Raw genomic sequence first — 21,901 nt, 5'->3', positions numbered from 1 at the left:
TTATCAATATAACACCAGGCTGCACACCTCATTGATGATGCGGCAGAAGCTCTGAGAGGTTACATGGGAAGTTTCTATGCATCCAACCTAGAGTTCTGAACAGACAACAAGTGACTACAACCTATTCCTGTCTATGGCCAATGAGAGTGGGTGTACAAATTTGGCCTCAATAGAGACCTGTGAAAATTATTTATCTCATTTTTTTTACCAATAGAGACAAGGCTGTTTACAAAAATGACATTATGAAGTTGAATTCCAATGGACAACAAGCTATTAAACAAAATGAGGCATACTTTTCTTAAATAAAATGATTATCACACTTTATATATAGTTTTAAAATAAAGCGAAAAATTCGAAATTAATTTTTCCCCAGCCTATAATAAATGGATCCGGAATACATCCGTAAGTACTTCAGGTCTTTTTTTAAGAGAATTAATGTCGTGGTAACCGCAGATATGCATATTGTTAGTTTTGGATGTATTGACATATTTCAATAAAACATTTAAAAATGAATTGCAAACGGGGGAAAATTTTTGTTTCCACCCTGTAGACTCAAAGTAGATTAGGTAGAAAGCAATTGTTGGAATTGTGTCAGGAAGTCAACATTATGCAATACATATTATGCACAACTGTATGCATTGTTGATGGAAATATACATTTAATATGTTTCTGCTCTTAAAGGAAGGACAATCAAATATTGTAAATTAAAATTGGAGAATATACAATATCCAATAAAATAGACCATAAAAGTGATTACTTATTTTGCATTCTTATTTGTATATATGTGTAGAAGCAGCATAATAAGATCCTGGAAACACGTTTTGTGAGAACTTTTTCTGTAAATTTAATTTGTTTTACAAAATATTTTTCTTTAAAGTATAGTATTAATATTTTTGTAATAATAAAATTGGACCTCCACAATTCAGGATTATATTTGAATACTAATAATAAATGATTTAGCCATTTTTCTTCAGTCATTCTTCATTTTAAATGCAAGAATTTGGGATGAAAGAGAAAATAAAAATAAATCAAATTCAATTTGAGAATAGACCATGAGACATGGTCTACTTTCGATGACTTATAAGAAATTCAGGATATCAAAAATAAGAGACATAAGATATGGAAGTTCCCCGATTGTAATGCTACTTCAATGATTAATAACCAGGATTGGAACAATGTCACTAGATCTTCTATCACAGTGGTCGTTCGTCATAGTCACCTTATTAGTTTTTACTCTTCATAGCTTCGACTTTCAAAATATCACGCCACACAAAGTTGTGAGCTTGCAGTAAAAGAAGTAACCAACTCTATAGCTCCAATTATATAGATTTGAGACATATCTGAGCAAAATTGAAATTGTGCTTAAATTTGCCTATTAATGGAAAAAAAAACATAATTATAAGAAATTATTATTGCTTTTAATGATATTTCATTTACAGTTTCTTTTGGAAAGGTTATCAAAAAAATGAAATTAAATATTTATAATAAATGAAAAATATCAAACTAATATAATATGAAACTAAAGATATCCTTCAACTAAATAAAATCAACAAACTAAAAATTAAGGAATAATAAATAAAAGGTAATAATTTTAAGAGATTCATTGACAGTTTTCGAAGTCCAAAATTATAAATTGCTTATATAAGATGTCTTATTTGCCATAAATGAGGAACAAAAGTATGTTTAGTAATATTATATTAGACACTGTGGATCAGATTTGAGTAATAAAAATGAAGATAAAAGTCTACATAAATGTGCGTAATACGCAGTGCCAATATTGAATATTTATTTAATGACAGCATGCTTGGAATTAAAATATTCATCCTTTGAGGCAAGTTAGAGAAAGATTGTTGGAATATTGTTGCAAAATATATGTTTTATCCATAATACTTAATAAAATAAAATCCTGCATCTGGATTCAAATCGATAATTTTAAAGAAAGACAATCAAAATTTTGTTTTTTTCGACATTTTACAGATATTCAAATCAAAATGCATCAATAAAAGACTCTTTTTTCTTAAAGGAATAAAATGCAAAATATATAGCAATACAAAACTCCTAACTTTAGTCAATTAGGTATATTCTAATAAATATATTTTTGATAATGGTCGTCAGTGATGTTTTTCATATTAAAGCTCTATATATTTATTCATTTCCATTTAGAACAAGAGTCCGGCTCCGAGTTCATTAACTTGTAAAACTAATATTAATTTAAATTCCTTTTTCAATGTTTAATGCCATCAATAAATTTAATTATTGAATAAATGTTAGTACATATTTAATAATGACAGAAATGGCTCCTAAAAAATTATTCGAAACTCATGTAAATATCTAATTTGATTAATTTAGGTACATATGGTTAGAGCCAACTCGATGGGAAGGTTTCAGGTTCTCAAAAATTTCAAATGCCTTATATTTATCAATCGATAAGTCTTGTTCAATGTTAATTATTAATCAGGTATAATGCTCTTATAATTGGTAAGGGAAAACTGAGTGATTAGCACTTTTTCCATTCGAACCGCTCTGGGGTTTGTTTATTTTTCTTTGATCTTAATACATATCATATTTCTGATAAGTATTATATGAGTTTAAAAGAATCTTAACATTTTTTCCACTGACATTTATTCCACTTCCATTTTTTCCTTGACATTTTTTTTTTACACCAGATGTAGATTTGATAAACATAGGGTGGATACACTTTAGAAACTTTTTGGGAATCTTGTGCCCCCAAAACAAAAGGGGTTAGCAACGCTACTGATCAAGATGTTTCATTAAATTAGCTGCAAGCAACTATGAGATAAAGCAAATAAACAGGAATCATAAACATATCACTCCTTATATAGCCTGGAATTACTCTGATATTGATCTTCAATTCTGATCTGAGCCAATCCAAGACTTAGAATTATAACTCCAAGGAAACCCCTCATTCTTACTCTTCGACTTTCATGAGCACACGCACTATTTATTACTTTAAACTTATATGTTTTCTTCTTAATAATTAAATAATAATGATATCAGCATGTCAAAATAAAAAAATATGTTTTGATTTCCAACTAGAAAAAAATAACTACAGCTTTCTCAGACATATTTTATAAGTATTTTAACCTGAGGTCAACCATTGCTGATTTTGACCATTTTTACCCTAGCCGTCAAGAAATTTCAGTAAATTATCTAGAATGAGCTATGTAATGAATGAAATAATCTGAAATCCCGACTCCGTAACAATGATATACAATGTAAACAGGAGTTTCTCTGATGTCAAGCCTCAATTCTACTTCGACTCCACAAAGGACCATCACTTATAACTAGGCAATAAGTCATCATTCTTACTTTTTGTATTTCACACACACGTGTCAACTGTATACTTAAAAGTTATATGTTCTCTCTTTAAGATTAATGGTAACACATTTGGAAATATAAATCGCCTATTCAGGTAGGAATACCAAAAAGCCACTCTCTCCCTTTATTTTATTCTTTAGTGTGATGTGCAGAGATCAGCTACACACACTTTCATTTCTTAGATCATGTAGTCAGACAGTGCTCCGAATATAAAGTACATACTAAAAAATGAGGCCACAATAGACAAACATTGCATTATTAATATAGATAGATTTTTATTAAGCTTCAAACCTATTTGCATGTAACTAGAAGTTGTATGTATTTGTTTATATATTTTGCTTGTGGACTAAATTTCATTTAATAAATAAAAGGAGAATTGCTCGACATTAGATAACTAAAAAAAAAAAATATGTAAGCTTTTATTAAATTCATTAATAAAAAACCCATTTCACTCCGACTATGTTAAACTATAAAAATATACTAGTAATACTATTCGTATTTTATTCCTTATCATCAGAGTAAATTCATTTCAAATTTCACATATTAAGTTTGTTATTTCCTGATGTTTATTATATATATGTATATATACTTACCTCTATATTCAATATTAGTCAATTATTTGATAAAATCAAAATTTAAAAAAAGAATATCTTCCCTAAAAAAACGATGTAAAAAAAATCAGTAGAAAGTTGTCTACTCATAAGTAAATATCAGGACTAGTGTTGTGTCGGTTCACACTTAGGACCGAACACTGCAGTCAAGTCTAGTCCAGCTCCACTTTTTGGTTCATCAAGAAGGTGAGTCCGATCCCTCATGACGTTATTGAGGAGTTTTTCCTACTTTTTTGTTATTCTGTTATATAATATAATAGAATATTTTATACGTATAACAATGTTCGTTTTCATATTCAATATGTTCCATAATGAAAAAATAAATATTTTTTGCAAGATATGTGCATTCATATCATTCATAAATTATGCATTGTGTTTGGCTTAATAAACCATCAACATTCGTAGGGGAAAATTCCAAGGAACGGTCCCAAGGATCATCAGTCCTCAAGAACGGTCCCAAGACTGTACGGGACCGAATAAATAAGCACTGAACATCAAAAATCATGACGTTACTTGATTAACATACAAACAACTATTTATTTTGTCGCCAGTTACCAATTTGGCTGTTAATTCTGATTTATCATTGCTCTGAGCTTTGAGTAGTGTATATTCACAACAGCAATTGTTAAGCTTTAAACAATTTTTACCCATTGTTGATTAATAATTCCATGGATGTAAAGAATGAGACAACTACTATTTTGAAGCTTTCCCTTGTTTTTAAAGGAAAGATTATAGAAAAAAGGGACCAAAACCAATTGATATTTAGCGCATTTTAGGCCAATCCTTCCCAACGATGTACTTAATATTCAATAATTGTTGAGAAGGGATTTCAGCTTAACGAGTACTAATTCTATTTCAAACAATCATAGTTTAATACACTGATTTGTATAATAGAAGCAAATTAAATGACAACTGACAATTGAATGTAAATTGAATTTTTGTCTTAGTAAGGTATTTAGCTCTGAATAATTCCCCATGATATGAGGGTCGTTTGAAAAGTCCATACAAAGTCCGAGAGATGACACTACTTGCGCGTATCGAGGTAATGTTTAGTTAGTAGTATCTCTTGGAAAAATGCACACCAACTTTCAGTCAGATCAGTTCATTTCTTTCAGTTTGGTATTCGTTTGAAGCGAAGAAGTGGATTAATTTTCAAAAAATTTCGTTGGTTGATTAAACATTACTTAATGAAAGGAAAAACGCCTCAAGAGACTAATAAGAAGCATGATAAATTCTATAAAGACTCCGCACCTTCAATTAGAACAGTTTATAAGTGGTTTCAAGAATTTCGGTGTGGACATATGGCACAAGTGACATTGAACGTTCTGGAGACTCTGTTGAGTTTCTTACTCCAAAAATTATTGATCAAATCTATGAAATAGTGATGGATGAGAGAAGTGAAGGTGCGTGAGATTGCTAGTGATTTTGGCATATCGAGTTGGAACCTTATTTTCATGAAATATGTGACCACAACTACTGAGGTGAGAGCTGGTGGATTATCGTGATGGAAAATGGCTTTTTGGGACTTTTTTGCGGCAAATCGTGGGCGTTTTTCTTGTAGCTCGGCTTTCAAACGGTCCAATAACGACGAGTGATATGCATATGTAATAGTTTTATCCTTTTCCAGATAGTTAATGAGGATTATTCCTTGTAAATCCAATGTACAGTCGCCATAATCTTTCTGACCGAGTTATCGATTCAAACAAATGCCAAACAGAAATAAATACACTGATTGGCTGAAAGTTGGTCTGAGTTCTTCCAAGAGATACCACTAGCTAAACATAACCTCGATACGTGCAAGGAGTGTTATCTCTTGGAATTTGCACGGACTTTTCAGACGACCCTTGTAATTGTAAAATAATTTTATAGATTGGAGAATTTGGCTAACTCAAAGGTTGAAATATAAATAAAAACCTTGTTTTTCCCCATTAATTGGACATTTTGTAATTTATTTAATACATCAATAGAGACGGCGTTCAAGAGTTTATTTTTTTGAAAGTTTTCAATGTTTCAGCTTCTATTCTTTTAATCAGTCATATGAACGTTGATTGTTTGAATTGGAATTTTTTCTTGTTCAACCGTGTACAATTCCCAATAATGATTAAGTAATAAATATATAGTAAGGAAGAATTGCCTAAATCTGAATTATTTTGGGCTTTCTTTTCGTATGAAAGGTTGTGTTATACAATAAAGAAGACATCGTTAGAGCGGTTTAATTTTTAAATTGTTCTATGAAACAAAAATACAGGAAAAAAATGATGATCCAAGTGAAGTACTAATTATTTTTTTACATTTTCAGAAAGGAAATATCCAATTTAACTTATGAAATTGTCTCAATTTTGCTGCAGAAGGTAGCTTTGGAAAAAAAAAATAGGTTAAAAGTAAAACCGGTCTAATCACCGTGTTAAACCTATAAACATCTAAAAACCCACCTTGACAAAACTCTTTGAAATCTGGACAACAATCCTGTAGACGTAGACAGGCATGGTCACAATAGCATGGAAGGGCACTCGTATCCACAGTATGATTGGAGTTAATCTTTTGTGCGACGCATTTAGAGTCACGGTGCTTGCAACAGAGGCCGCTTGTAGAACAAAGATTTGAGGGGCTCACCTATAAGTAAATATAAAAAATAGAGTTTGGAAATAAGAATTGTCGTATTACATACAAAAAGATATAATTGAAAAAGTTATTTTATTTCTTGCCAAGTGCTCTTTAACAGTGTTAAAAATTAAATTTATTTGGCAAATCGTACACATTACTTTTTATTAATATTAAATGTAAATTTTCTTACAATAAAAATAAAAAGAAGTCATGGTTTTACTTGAAATTTAATTTAATGTAATGGATTGAAGCCAAATAATGTTCATTAAAGTAGGGGGGGGGGAGAACTTTACTTTATATTTGATCAACTAAATTAAGTGCCTTTTTAAATAACAAAAGACATAAATACATTGAGAAAAATTATTCCAAATATTGAATCAGCTGTTTCTAAGTACTTTTTATATTCTAATTAACATTTGTTCCAATTTGTAAATACTTCCATAGGTTCAATCATCTTTCAATCGCGTTTCAATCATAGAGAGACGCTGGAACAGTTATTTTTGATTTACGCGGGACTCGATAGCATTACTTTCGCCTTCATACAAAGGCAATCAAGCTGTAGAAATAGTAGTTTGGTGGGCGGGGTTTTATTTTAGATACGAAATTCTAAAGTTTTCTTGGAAATAATATCAGTGGCTATCATCCGTTGAGACAGTGAGAAACATACGTTTTTCAATGAGTTCTAGTATGCATCCACTACACGACCAACCGGTACAAGTAGACCAGGAGTGTCGATCAAATGCCCATGAATGGTCTCCCGAGGTCCATGCAGACACTCAGGTTGATTGAACCAACGATGTCGAAGATCAATTGGAAAAAGGAGGCTCCATGAGAAAAATGGCGCATGAGGCATTTCACGGTGATTGCAATGGTTTAAAAAGATGTTTCGAGAAATAAATATTTGTCTACTTTCTTGCTTGTTGAAAGTTGTCCTAAGACTTATGAGTCACTCTTCATTTAAGAAAAGTAAGACTTTTCTCTTTTAAAAATAATTACTAATTCTAGTTTAATCTTTTTTGAATAATATTTAAACTCATATGAAATACTGTAATAAAACTTTATACCGCAATTTAAGTTCACGGCCAGATATGAAATTTAGGTATTTTAATTCAATTTTTGAACATCACGAATGTAACATGTCTAAAAAGTCAAATAATTGAGAGAAAAAAAATCACTTATGGATAATATTTTCGACTGGTACAAAAAATATATATTCAAAAAATCATTTTTATTATTTCTATTTATAGTGTTCAATTGTTATTGTCCTTATAAATATATTTTTTGAAATAATTTAACATTTATTTATTGTGAAAATAAGGGATAGCTAACAAAAATATTTTAATCATTGCAAGTTGGATATTTATTCATTTTTACAAAACCTTCAGTAGTTAAAAATAAAAAGTATTTATAACTTTTTCAATTACCATTTAGTAATACCCAATCATAAACTTCTTATTTTTTAAAAACTACTTGAAAAGTATAACATTGTTTAATAAAAAAGGTTAAAATAAACTTTCTATAAGAACATTATTCAAATTAAAATTTGACTGCTTGGAGTAAAAATGGGTATTTAATTTTACATAATAAATTTATTATTCATGAAAGTAAAATAATTTAATTTTAAGACCTAATTATTTTGAAATTAAATAAAAAAAAATTCATTTTGAAATACTGTCTTTCAACAATATGGCAATTCAAAAGTTTTTCAAATATATTGGTTGGTTTTAATTACGTGAGATATAGCTTAGCTGTTCAGATTTTTGATTAACATTTGTGGGTTATATTGAATCGAAAGCAGTCCATATCTTAGTAAGCTTTAGTGTTTTTAGTAATAGTTTGTATGTTATGAAGTAGCGTTGAACATAACTTGATACCAAACTACCCAGCCTCTGTGAATTCATACATTTAGTTGATCTAAGTAGATGAATTCAGCGAAAGGAAGAAAAAGTTTCGTACGGAATAAGAGAAAATTAATAAAATTATCTTGTTTTGGAAAAAAAATATCAGTACGACGAGAAACAGTGATGGATGTAACATGTCCTGCCTGTATGCAAAAATAAGAGAAACAGAAAATGAAAGTGGTAATCCTGACAATTTGAAGAATGTTGGGTATTAGAGAAGTTTCGCTGTCATGAAATAAATAAAAACTAGGTGCAAGCTGCCGTGAGAAAAATATATTATATATTAAGGACATAAAGGAACGTACTCCTATGTCGATTTTCAATTCTACTCCAAGTCTAACTACGACTGACACTTTTAACTCCTAAGCAGAACCATCATTCAGACTCTTTGCCTTTTTATGAGCACACGCACTAAATTACTACATTATACTTAAATGTTCTCTCATCAAGAATAAAATAAAAGTTATAAAAGCTTTGGAAAATGAAAAACCAAGTAAAAACAGCTGCTTTAGCTTTCTTGGACATATTTAATAGAGTGTTTTCACGTATAGTCAACCGATATGTCGACCATCTTTAGCTTAGCTCTCATGACCTTTCATTAAAAGCAGCTATGAGATGAAATAAATAATTTCAAATACCCACTTCGCCTTTAGTAATGATAAAGGGAGGAATTATTCACCTGTTGATTCTCAATTCTGCTCCAAGACCAACAAGGACTTTCACTTATAACTCCCGTGCAAACTCTCATTGTAACTATCTTTCACGAACAGACGTACTAGGTGTTATTCTATATTTAGATAATATACTTCACAAGAATTAGATGATAAGGAGAAAAAAACAAAACTTTGTTCTGATTGATTATGAGATATTTTTTAGAACAATGACCATAAATCTAATCAAGATAAACGGTGTGTTTCACTACTTTCTTTAAGAACTTTAGAGCAGCCCACGGACTGTATTGTTCGAAAATACAGTTTTCCATTTTTTATTAATTCAATTTTATTTAGTTTCTTAGCAGCCAAAAAACAAACATTTATTTTATAAAAAAAGTTAAATTACTTTTTTTATAAATACAATTAATTATTTGATTCTCAATATAAATTATAAACTGATATGATATTCTTCAAATATGAAATAATACACAAAGGAAATTCAAGTTACTTATATTTATTTATTGTATGTATTTAAACTAAAAAAATGTCAAAATACATAGTGTGGTCAATAAATTAACTATTACTCAACTAACAATTAATTTGATATAATTCAGGTGAACATCATATGTGTTTTCCTGCTTTAAATTTTTGTACAGTTCTTTAATTTGTATTTGTAATTTTAATTTGTATTATTTTCAATAATAAAAAGCCTCTTGATAAACTTTTTTTTTTTAAATATCTCTCTCAAACGTGACTTCCCTCAATTTATTATGCGGTTTATAAAGTCAGTGACGACATTTTATAATCGGATCAAATTTTTAGCTCACTCTAATTAAATAAACTACAATAAGATTTTATTGAATATTTAGTTCATAAGATCATAACTGTTGGACATCCTGTTGAGCATCAACATGGTAATCCTGACAATTTAAAGAAAGTTTGAAAAATTTTAGCTTGGTTTTAATAACATATGCTTAGATCAGTGATAAACAGGGGTCCAACAAGGACTTTGCCTAAAACTCCCCAAGAAATCATGAGAATTAATCTTTGTCTTTCATGAGCACATGCCCTACTTACAACTTTATATAGAGATTTTCTCTCTTCAAGAATTAAATGACAATGTCAACAGGTTTGAAAAGTATTGAACAATAATTAGATTAACAAATAGTAAAAAATCAAACGCGGTAAGATTATATTTTGTACAACTCGAAACAGACGATAACAAAGGTTTTTTTTTAATTTTTAAAGCTAATTAACAAAGTTTTCTTCAAATTTTTTGAAAATTATATCTTTCCCACATGGCGTGATTCGGTTTAATATGCAGTTTGTAATTTCAGCGAAGAGGTTTTATAATTGTTTTTTTTTTTTTTTTTTTTTTTTTTGCATACCTTAATGAAATCTCAATAAGACGATATTTAATCATTGTTAAATTATTTTATAAGTATTAGACAACCTACGACAAGCTTAAGAATGCTTCAGAATATAGCATATCAGCTGTTATGGTGACAAAGTCAAGAATTACTAATCGGTCTTCAATTCTACTCATAGTCTAAAAAGGACTCATACCTAAAACTCCGCAACAAGTCCTCAGGGTTCTCTCTTTCTTTCATAATCACACTTTCTTTATATATGATGCTCATTTCTCAATAATGAAGGTAAAATGATAACAGAGTACAAAAATAAACACAATGTTCAAGTTGTCAAATACGAAAACACTTGCACGCTAATAAAGGAAATCTTGAAATCTGAAAACTTACAAATTTAATAATTAATTAATTTTGAGTTATTATAATTAATTCATTTTCCGATATGCATAAGCAATTAGTTTCAAATTAAAACTCAGTTGCAAGAATCTTTGAAACTCTTTTTTGACACCTTTGGCCCCTACTGCATTGTTGCCAACCTTCTCGACATGCACCTTATAGGTGCATGTCAAAAGAAAGGCCTGCAGTATCCGTCATCCAAACACTGCGGCCCTCTAAGTATCTGACAGTCAGCACTTGATGCCATGAAGGAGACTAAATTCTCAGCAGATCCCAGATATCAGCCGTTGCCAGGATGCCTTTTTTGCAACTAAGGATGCTTACATTAATTATTAAGAGAGCTCATTTTTTAAAATTCTACTGTTAATAAATAACTTATATCCTATTGACGTTTTAAATTCAAAGTGATTTTAAGATTAAAGATTTTAATGACCACTCGGTATCTAGAGAAACCCTTATTATGACATTTTCTCAATAATACTAAACATCTTTAATCTAAGACCCCAATATTATTTTTTCTACTTTTGAATTACTATTAACGATACATGGCTTTTGCAGTGTTAATAATTACATATAATAAAGTTTATGTCCTTTATTCTCACATAATAAACAAGCAGTAAAAAAGGATTTTATGGTGTTTAAATAAGTTTATTCTTATTTTTAGTGCTAATAACGTACTTTAGTTTTAGTTAGTATCTCTTGCTTGAGTAATAATAAAACATAGTACCGATGAGGCATTCCATAAGAAGTGTACATACTCACTCGACAACTCCATTACCGATTTTGATCATTTTTAGTCAGGGTGTCAAGGCTTAACATTAATTTTTTTCATAATTTTAGGAGTATTTGAGCACGAAGAGCCAAATCGGAGCCCCTCATAGTTTGACCCTTTTCAAAGGATCCTCGAAATTCAATAGGACATAACTCCGCTCGATGTTTACAAATTTCAAAAATATTTACTTCAAAATATTCATAAATAATAAAGTTTAAATTGTGATTAAAATAGTATAAAATTGCTGTTAAATTTCCTTGCAAATGTTATTGAAATATATTAAATATGGCGCCCCAGACAAGCCCAATGTTTGATTTTTCCGATCTTTTGTTAGCGTTAGATTGATACCCTGGTGCTTGGTAGATACATACTTACTTAATTCATTACTTGTCTTTTCATTCCTTGTAAAACTCATCCCAAGACATTTATTCCCTTTTGGAAAGGAGTTAAATTGTGGCGTTATACGCCTTATGTAATTAACCTATTTAGTAGCTTTTTAGTAATCCTGCAACGCACCTAAGAAAATTGATAATTGCTTTGTAGACTTTAAAAGTGAGGAGATATATTAAAGAGAAAAATTGATCATTTTTCTCGATTGATGAGAATGAGTAGAGATTTTCGAAAGTTGATAGCAGTGGGAACTGCAATGATGGGATATGTAAATATCTCCCTGTACAGCATTACATAAAAACTATTAACTAGTTCAAAAACATAAATTGCATGACGTTACTAAATATAGAATTATAAAATAGGAATGAAATATTCGGGGATGAATTTACTAGGAATACAAAGACTGGGAATGAATTTACTTGGATTGTAGTTACTGGTCATCCAATATTTTTTTAAATGTTCTTTTAGTTGGTCAAATGGAGTTGCAATGATTAAGTATTATTAACTATTAAATATTATAATTACTCCATCTGACATGCAAATTTTCTTTGAAATTCATTAACTTTAAGTATATTTCCTTCTCTAGAAACGACCAAATATTGAACCTACACATATTGAGTACAAGAGAATAATGTATCGAGTATGGAGGTATCATAGGAAGAATTTTGCCCTATTTTACATTTTTACTACCTGAAAGGGGAAAACGCGTTGAAAGCGACCAAGAAAATTTACAATGTATAATGAGTCAATATTTTTTTGGTTCGTGTTGCACAAAAGTGGTTTGAACGATTTTTCCATCTCAAATCATCCCTTTAATTTGAAGAAATCGACCGTTTGAAGTAGACGATCGAACAGATGCGGCCAGCATTGGTGAATAGGAGACAACAAGACATCATCAACACAACACCTGTCGCACATATTTTTGATGACACGCTAGAAGCTCTGAGAGGTCAGATGGGAAGTTATTATACACCCAACCTACAGTCCAGGTCTGGCAACAAGTAATTACTACCTATTCCTTTCTATGGCAAACGTACAATGGGTACAAAGTTGACCTCTTTAGAAGCCTCTAAAAATTGGTTGTCCGAGTTTATCAAACAAAACGAGGCATACTTGTCTTAAATCAGATGATTGTCACACTTCTTATAAAGCATTGAAATAAAGCGAAAAAATGAAATTAATTTTCCCCGACCTATTATAAATGAATCTGGAATGTACCGTATGTACTGAATTTCTTTTTGTCTGGGAACAACAAATGGGGACATAACTGAATAGAGAAAAAGCAGATTGGTATAATGATAGCATAATAGAAAATAACATATCTCAATAAAATATTCAAGGATAATATACAGGCGGCTGAAAAATGTTTGTTTCCACCCTGTAAACTCAAAGCATAAAAGGTAGAAAGCAATTGTTGAAATTGTGCAACAGACAAACATTATGCAATAAATATTATGTACAACTATATGCATTGTTGATAGAAAGTGGATTCTGGTTAGCAACTAATTATGGTACAAAACGGGGCATACTTGCCTTGAATCGGATTATGGTTACACTCGGCGATGAAATAAAGATAATTACGAAATTATTTCTTTCCCTACCAATTATATGTATTTACATTTAGTGATGTCCAAAATTATGGACCTTGTCTTTAAATTTATGTTATCGATACTAAATAATATTCACTACAATCCTTCTACTACTTTCATTTGAAATATAAAGATTTTTTTTGCCTGAATATGGCCTTTCAAATAGAAAATATGGGTCATAGAACACTTTTCCAAAAATTAATTTATAAATATGATGATGATTCATGCTGGAATACTATGTAATTATTCATGTTACATAATTAATTTACTTCGTATCTCAATAATTGGCTAAAAGCGTTATTAGAATCATTATAACAAAAAAACTGCCTCATAAGTATTAAAATTAGAATGAGGAAAAATGTAGAAAAAAAAATGAAATGGATTAATCATACAGGGGAAAGCTCATTTTGTACAAATTACCTACAGCCTAAAAATAAATTTATCTTTGAGCGCAGAATCCAAAACAGATAGCAGTTTTTCTCTCAGGCGTCTAAATTCTGAAATATCTGGGATTGAAGTAATTTGGGACTATTATTGTTTAGAGTTATTTTTTACTCTTCAAACAATCTCCAAATTAAAAGTAGGAACAATCAAACTTATATAAAAGTGTTTTTTTAATGATTAAAAGTGTTTTTATTTCTGTATCATGTAAATTCTGTAAATTTTCTTTTTACAACTACAATGTTTTATATTAAATTAAAATATAGTTATGATATACATCAGTCATAACTATATACAGTGCACCTTGTGACTGTTTTTCAGACATTCATACAGGCATACAAATAAACTTAGCTTTATATATAAGATTGACTAACCATAACAATATATGTATTGATGCACTAAAAGGCTTTAATAAAAACAAGATCTTTGTGTTTTACGTACAAGAGCTATAAAGTTCTATCGACCTGATATCTTGATTCAGTCAATAAGCGATCATTTCCACTGTTGAGAAAAGCATCTACTGTGAAGATATTTTTGTTGGAGATCGAATTGTGTGCGGAGGAGATCGCACACCCACTGCCGTTTTGCTTATTAATTGCACAAAAACAAAACAAACATATAATTGTAGCTTTTTGTTAGTTCTTTCGAATGGTGCCAATTACAAAAATTTTAGACTTTTAGAACTGAGGATAAACTACTAATTTTTGAATCATCACCCTGTATAAGCAGTAAAAGTTATTTAAGACACAAAAATGGTCAGAGTTTTCATCCTACTATAACTTCAATAGGTAATTATTATAACCAAAAGTTATTTGAACTTGGGAATTTGTCTAAATACAAAAACATTTGATGGTTTAATGGAGACAATAACACTCCCACACTTTATTTCTGCATTTAAATTGTCAAATATATCGTGAAATCCATTATCACGTAAATCCGCTGAAAAATTTTACCTTAGTGTCAATTTAAAGATGTTTCAAAAATGTACAAAGTTAATTTTAACACCCTGTATTATATGTATGGTGGTTGACGGTTAGTATTCCTTTTTGATTTATTTTTTTTAAGACTGCAAGTACAATGTTGAATTTGAGTAAAGAAATAATAAATAGATGAATTAATATTATCACTGGAAGCCGTATTATTTTGCCGCAAGATAGTGATCGTTTTGTAAACAAATTAATATAAGTAAACAACCATCATGTCTCATTGTAGAATATAAACATTTACCGTGTTCATTACAAAAAAAAATAGCTTCCTTCAATTTTTAACCTACTTTAGTTAAAAACATATCTTTAGTACTGGGTGGTCCATTGAAATCTATACAATTACTAATACAATAATAACTGAAAGGTAAGGGATTGAAATGAATTCAAAATTTTGATATATTAGAGCATTCGAAATTAGTTACAAAACTAAACAACCCGGAGCTCTCTAGCTTACGTACAAGTCGAGAAAATGACACATGAACGTAATCGACGAATCCATTTCAACACTCCAAGCAGTTGGACGTCTCCAGGACCACAGTCTACGCCGTCAGCAAGTTAGAAACGTTGGAGAGGAGGAAGGCCTCTGTCAAAAGTCCAAACTGGGTCTGATGGAGTTAACAAAAACAGCCCAGGCCGATCTCCACTAGTCCACGAGAGCCCATGAACAAAATTTTGGTATTTCAGAGGTTGCAGAGGCCAATTTTGATACCAGCAATAAAATAAATCAATCTATTCCGTTGCAAGAATCTTTTGAATGTGTCTTTTTTGGGATTTTAACTCTTTTTAATACTTTTGGTACCCTTACAGCCCTGACGACTCAAGAACAACTTTGGGTGTACGCCTACTGTATCCGTCATCCAAACACCCAGGCCATCAAAGTAACTGTCAACCAGCACTAGGACAATATGATAGAGTACTTTCGCCGCCGCTTGGAAACCATATTTGCCGCTAAGAGTGGCTACACTAATGATTAAGAGAGGTCAGATATACGTTAAATATTGTATCAATTTTGTTCAAAATTATATTGTTAATTAATAAATTATATCTTGTTGAAGTTTAAAGTTAGAATTATTCAGATTTTCGGTATTTCAAGAAACCATTGGCGACAAAAAATCAGCTGTAAATTGAAAGAGACAATGAACATTTGAAGGCATTGGAATTTATTTTACTTTGTTACTTTTTTTGTATCATTCGAGAAAGTAAACAATTTGTCTGCTTTGTTTGTTACTGTTTCATTTTATTTTGTGTAAATATTTATAAATATTCTAGGACATGTTTTAGAAAAAACATTAAAATTTAGTATATTTGCTGTGTAGCATACATATTGTTGTTTGTATTAGTAAGTAAAATAATAATATAAATTGTACGCTATACAAGACAAAAAAATAATATTCCCTTAATTAGTTTCCGTGTTGGAATTTGACCCCAAAATATGTAATATATAAAAAGATAAAAATTAGAACACAGGATTGTTCGTCAGAAATCAATTTTGTTTAAATTATCGATAAATAAATATATGTACCTAATTAAGGAAGTGTTAACGCCTCAATTTATGTCGGTGAGAGACAACAAGTTAGTATTGATGACAGTTTAACAATAATATACAGACGTCTTTTTTAATATAAATCTTGAGTAGAAGAACTAAACCGCTATAAAAATGTTTGGGTAAGGATATCCTTGGATTGAAAAATAAATTTAAACAATTCAATTTAAACCCTACTCAATGCTTTTTTCATCTGGGTTTATTGAAGTGATAGACAGATTAACTAAAACAAAATTCATTCCCAATTGGGATGATTAATTCCTATATATTCTAACTGTATTTTCTTTTCAAACTCTTTACTTATTGTCTAAATTACCAGGTGTATAGTTGAAATCTGGACACTTATTAGAGAGATGAATACGTAAAATAACTGAAATGACTTGATAACTCTTCCCATCAGCTGGCATGCTGTGTTTATTGATATCTCTTGCCAAAAAAATAAAAAAAAATAACAATCAATCAAAAAATGTGTTCACAAAAAGACAGAAGAATGCACTTCTGAATGGACTTTAGTAAATGCAGGGTAAGTGTTTGGGCCTCCCTATGTGTTGTAAAAAGAATAATAATTTTATCTGAGGTGATAAAATATTATGGAAATTATATGGGGGTTAAGTAGATGGGGAAAACTAGCAAAAAATGTATATTTTTACTTAATTTTGTCTTGTATTACCGTATTTTCTGCACTATAAGTTCTACTAGCTCATAAGTCGGATCAAATATAGATTATGAAAAAGGACATTATTTCGTTAACAAATATATATTTCTAATTCATATGAATAGAGAACGTTAAACTAAATACCTTATTCAAAACCATTCAATTCTTAACCTTTTCAAATTATTAATTAGTACTTTTGTAAACTCATGTATTGAATTGTTATCAAATCTTTTAGCTTATTACCAATTTTCTCCTAGCGGTTCACTACACATTGTCTAATTCATACTTTTTTTATTTATTATAATGTCATTATAATCAATACAATAACCATCCAAATATACAAATACATACTCAACCACTATCTTTCTTAAACTTCATAGAATAATTATTTACAATAATGGAATCATTATTAGTACCAATCCACTCATCAAAGAATAAAAATTAGATAAAAAAAGAAAAAAACAATTGAAAAAAGGATGAACCTTTATATCCAGAAAGGATCTCGTGCCAGTTCTAAAAAAAGGATTATTATTCCTTTATAATTCCAAACCAACCGTTGCTCCTCCCTCGTCAAAAACAAAAAAAATCATATGTGTATCATTACTAGCGTTTTCAAACCTCTAGGCATAGCTAGACCTTGTGCCACACGTTATAAAGACCACCTTTGATATGATTGCTTCAATCATAATCCATCCTTGGTCCTTGGATTTGTGGCTACCATACAACTGGATTTTTTTTGGCTCAATCCCGTACACATCCTAGATTAATGTAATAATCACAATCTTTTTTTAGTAATGTACTTGATAAAAAGATTTTATTTAGAAGAAGCAGAGTTTTTCCTCGAGCGTTTTTCTCAATTTATTCACGAATAGGGAAAACGTTGCCATTCAGTCCGACGCCACTTCTCCTTCAAATTCACAAAGGGGGTTTTCATACCAACATTAAGACTATTAATCATGTCTTCGTTTTGAGGGAGCTCCAGCCTTTGATAGGGCTTCTTCACCAAAATATTTGGAGAAGATACTTATGAAGTCTTCATCAAAGTTTGACGCATCAATTGGGATTTTAACACTTTCAAACGTATGTAAAATGGATTTGGTGTTCCATAAACTATATTAAGTGTTACTATTTTTACAGGCACTATTATTTTCAGACACTTTAAATATTGAGGTGTAGTGGATGTCTGAGTAATCTGGGATTGGCCAATGGTAGTCATATGATGTTCTTTAAATAGGTCATCTCCCAAACATATCCCGGAGTTAAAATTTATTGGCTCATCTGGTCTTAGTAAAGGAAGAAGTATTGTCTAAAGCATACTTTATCACTTTAAGTTTGAACAGAATAAGTTCTTCTAGTCGGTGGTATGGTGTAACCATTATAATAATTATTTATTCAGAAAAAGGAGACACAACTTTGTTTTTTCTACTTGGAGTCGACAAAGTTATATGTTATGTAATACCTTAAATGATCAGTATTAAAATCTAAATCTAGGGAAAATAGTTGAGAGATGGATTATGTATTCCTTGAAAGACATATATGATGGGCGCAAGTGTACCTCCAAATTTCAGATATTAACTAATTTCGATTATTTTTTTTATATATTATAACGACTGTGGACGAATACATAACAATATCAAACACCATTTTGATTGCTGTCCAGTTCTGAAAATTATAAAAATATTAAATTACTTAATTCCAAATATATGTAAATTTTTGAGCCAAGATATTAGGAACCGTGTGTGCTATTTGGTAGTCCATTTAACAAGAAGTAGAGTTCAAAAGAGGAAAAAACACACACTACTTTAATACTGAGGATTTCTGAACCACCAAACTCATCGTGGAATTATGCCGTCAAATTAATTAAATATTCACCATCAATATCAGTAAACATGTAATTACTTGTGGCTGATTATTTGCCGATTTAAGAGGTATAAAATAGAAAATACGGATTGAGTTGTGTTTTTCTTTTCCTTTTTTATCTATCTGAGTCGCTTGGGATTTTTATCTTAAGTATATTAAGTGTTAATAATATTATATTACGTATGTGTGAATATGGGAAGCTTTGTAATTATTAGTTTGTTATGTTTTAATTGTTTTTTGTTTTAGGTCTGTAGAAGAAAATTAATTTTTACTCAAATGTTGAAGGAGGTTTTTATACAAAACACAAATTTCCGTTCATGTATTTATTTTATACATCTAATATTCTAAACATAAAGACCTTGCTTTTGAAAAAAAAAAAAAAAAGATTTACATTCCACATTATGATTATATTTTCCGGGATTTCGCTGAAAACAATGTTTTTGTAAATGAAAATCATTTACTAATAATAAGAATAATCAATTTATGTTCATTAAACACTTGATTATATTATTTTTACTTCAAGTGACAATCAGTGTTTTGAAAAGACCTTGTTATAGTGTAATTTTTCCAATAACACTTTCATTATCTCTTTTATTAGTGTGAGTGACACTCTCAGTGAATAGAGTAATAAAGAACCCCCAAAATTAAAATATACTTAATTAAATGATAAAAAATTGAATTACTATAATCATTTGATTATTTAAATTTTGTATTATATTTTTATTACTATTCCATCCATTTTCTACATGTAAATCTTTTTTAAATTAATAAAAAAAAAAAACATAATGAAAACTTGTCACTTATTATACCTTAAACCTGACTATATGAGTTTGAGTTTTCAGCAAGATTTCATTTGTTACTCTAATAGTTAAAACATTATATATTTATTATCACTAAAAACTTATATAAAATATTCATAAATTTATCAAAAAGAAATTTAATCAAATTAGTACACATCAGTTTAAATGAAGTTCTGTATACTATACAAAATAATAGCCATACTTTGACATTATTGCAGCTACTGACGTACTCCTCAGTCTTCACATTTAAAATATATGAATACAAGAAAGCAAAAGGAAAAAATAAAGAAATGACTTTGAAGAAAAACTATTATTACAATTCACTAAAACCTCGATGGAAAATTTCTTTAAATAAGAATAAATTATAAATAAGGCATTATCAAGATAAATAAATGATTGCATTTAATCTTAAACAATTCTTCAGGAGTACACTTTAAATTATTTGAATAAAATATTGATTCAAAGGTATAATTTACCAGTTTACTAAATGAATGAAGACCTACAATTCGCTAAGACACAAAGAACATAAATTTACTAAGCATCTCTTAAAAATGGCAATAAAGAAGACATTACACATAATTATCATAACTATTGTTTCAGGAGTACAAGTATTTAAGTATTAACAATAAAATGTGAATAAAGTATATACAAAGGAATTCTAGTTTACTAACGGAGGTTTCTAATGTCATCCGTTTTCCCTTAAGATTCAAACACATATATATATTTTTTTACATATACTATTATTTATAAAAAAGTATGTTAGGAAAAGTGTGCTTTTCCTAATTTGAATATGAATAAAGAAAATAATTACTTTTTCGAGTAATAATGGACGGTACGTGCTCTCATAAGAGGACATATTCTATTTTACAAATTATAAAAATATTTCAAATTTCTATAAATAACGATCAGGAAAATATTTATTAAACAAGGCTTTTAAATGAAGTAATTTATAGCCATGTTACAATATTAAAAAGATATATTTATTTATTAAAGGGATTATATTTTTTTATAACAAAATGAAATTCCCATTTTTCATGATGAGTTCCCACGATTTAAAAAAAAAATTATAAGACTTGTAAAAATTTTATTACCTTTTTATTTTGTTATGAAGTTGACATATTGTTACATTATCAAATAAATAAAACTGTTATGATATCTTCAAAGACAAATCTGGAAAATGTATTTGAATATTATTTACATAACAAGATAGTTTAAACTTGCCTTTTTGTTTCATAATGAGGAAGTTATAAAATAAAGAATAATTTATGTTTCAAACAAACAAAAAATATGTAGTTTTAATTTCATTTTCAAAATGTTCTCCAATGTTTAAAAAGCTTATAGATTTAGACAAAGAAAAGCAGAGTTCATTTTAAAAATAGGTTTCTTATTTATGCAGGATGAAATAGAGTCAACAAACATGGGGAAATATCAGTTGAGATGTAAAAATCATTCCATTAAGAACTTCGATTAGAATTTAAGTGGGAAAACTTAAAAAAGTATTATATTCATTAAATCGTGTGGGACACAAAATATGCCCCCTTGTTCATTTGATTACGTAAAGAATCCAAGATTTGACTTATACGGGTTGTCAAGTTTGTCTTCCAGTAAAACTGTTCTATTCCTTTTAAAAGGTCATATTGCGAACATAACTAAACTGGTACCGAATTGGCAAATCCGTACTTTATGAGTCAACTATTATTTATTTAAATAAGTTTATAGATCACGAGTTATCCTTTTTGATCAAATAATGCATTAAATAACCAATTGTGACAAAGTAAACCAAATACTTTCAGGGATATGTTTATATCCAATCATAGCAGACCGTCAGAAAGTCTTGGAACATAATGAATATTGAACAAATAATTACACTTTGCGGATTTAAATTACATTATAGAGTTGTTTTTTTCAAAATAGAAACTTATTTATTAATCAATAGAGAGCATTATTTATTAATTTGAGCACCCTAGTCTCAATCATACGCTCCACAGCTTTGC

At 29.4% G+C, this 21,901-nt stretch overlaps 1 protein-coding gene across 1 annotated transcript in view; it reads right to left on the bottom strand.

Moving 5' to 3' along the window:
* The window catches only part of LOC121128420 (spondin-1), an 87,937-nt gene that overhangs the window by 50,869 nt on the left and 15,167 nt on the right, over positions 1 to 21,901 (bottom strand). The window contains exon 2 of the mRNA XM_040723999.2: positions 6,383 to 6,563. Within this exon, the coding sequence (XP_040579933.1) occupies positions 6,383 to 6,563 (181 nt within the window). The remainder of the gene's footprint in view (positions 1 to 6,382; positions 6,564 to 21,901) is intronic.

This window comes from Lepeophtheirus salmonis, chromosome 13 (assembly GCF_016086655.4).
Source record: "Lepeophtheirus salmonis chromosome 13, UVic_Lsal_1.4, whole genome shotgun sequence".
NCBI lineage: Eukaryota > Metazoa > Arthropoda > Copepoda > Siphonostomatoida > Caligidae > Lepeophtheirus > Lepeophtheirus salmonis.
The sequence above is the reverse complement of the archived record's forward strand: the minus strand, read 5'-3'. Positions and strand labels throughout refer to the sequence as shown.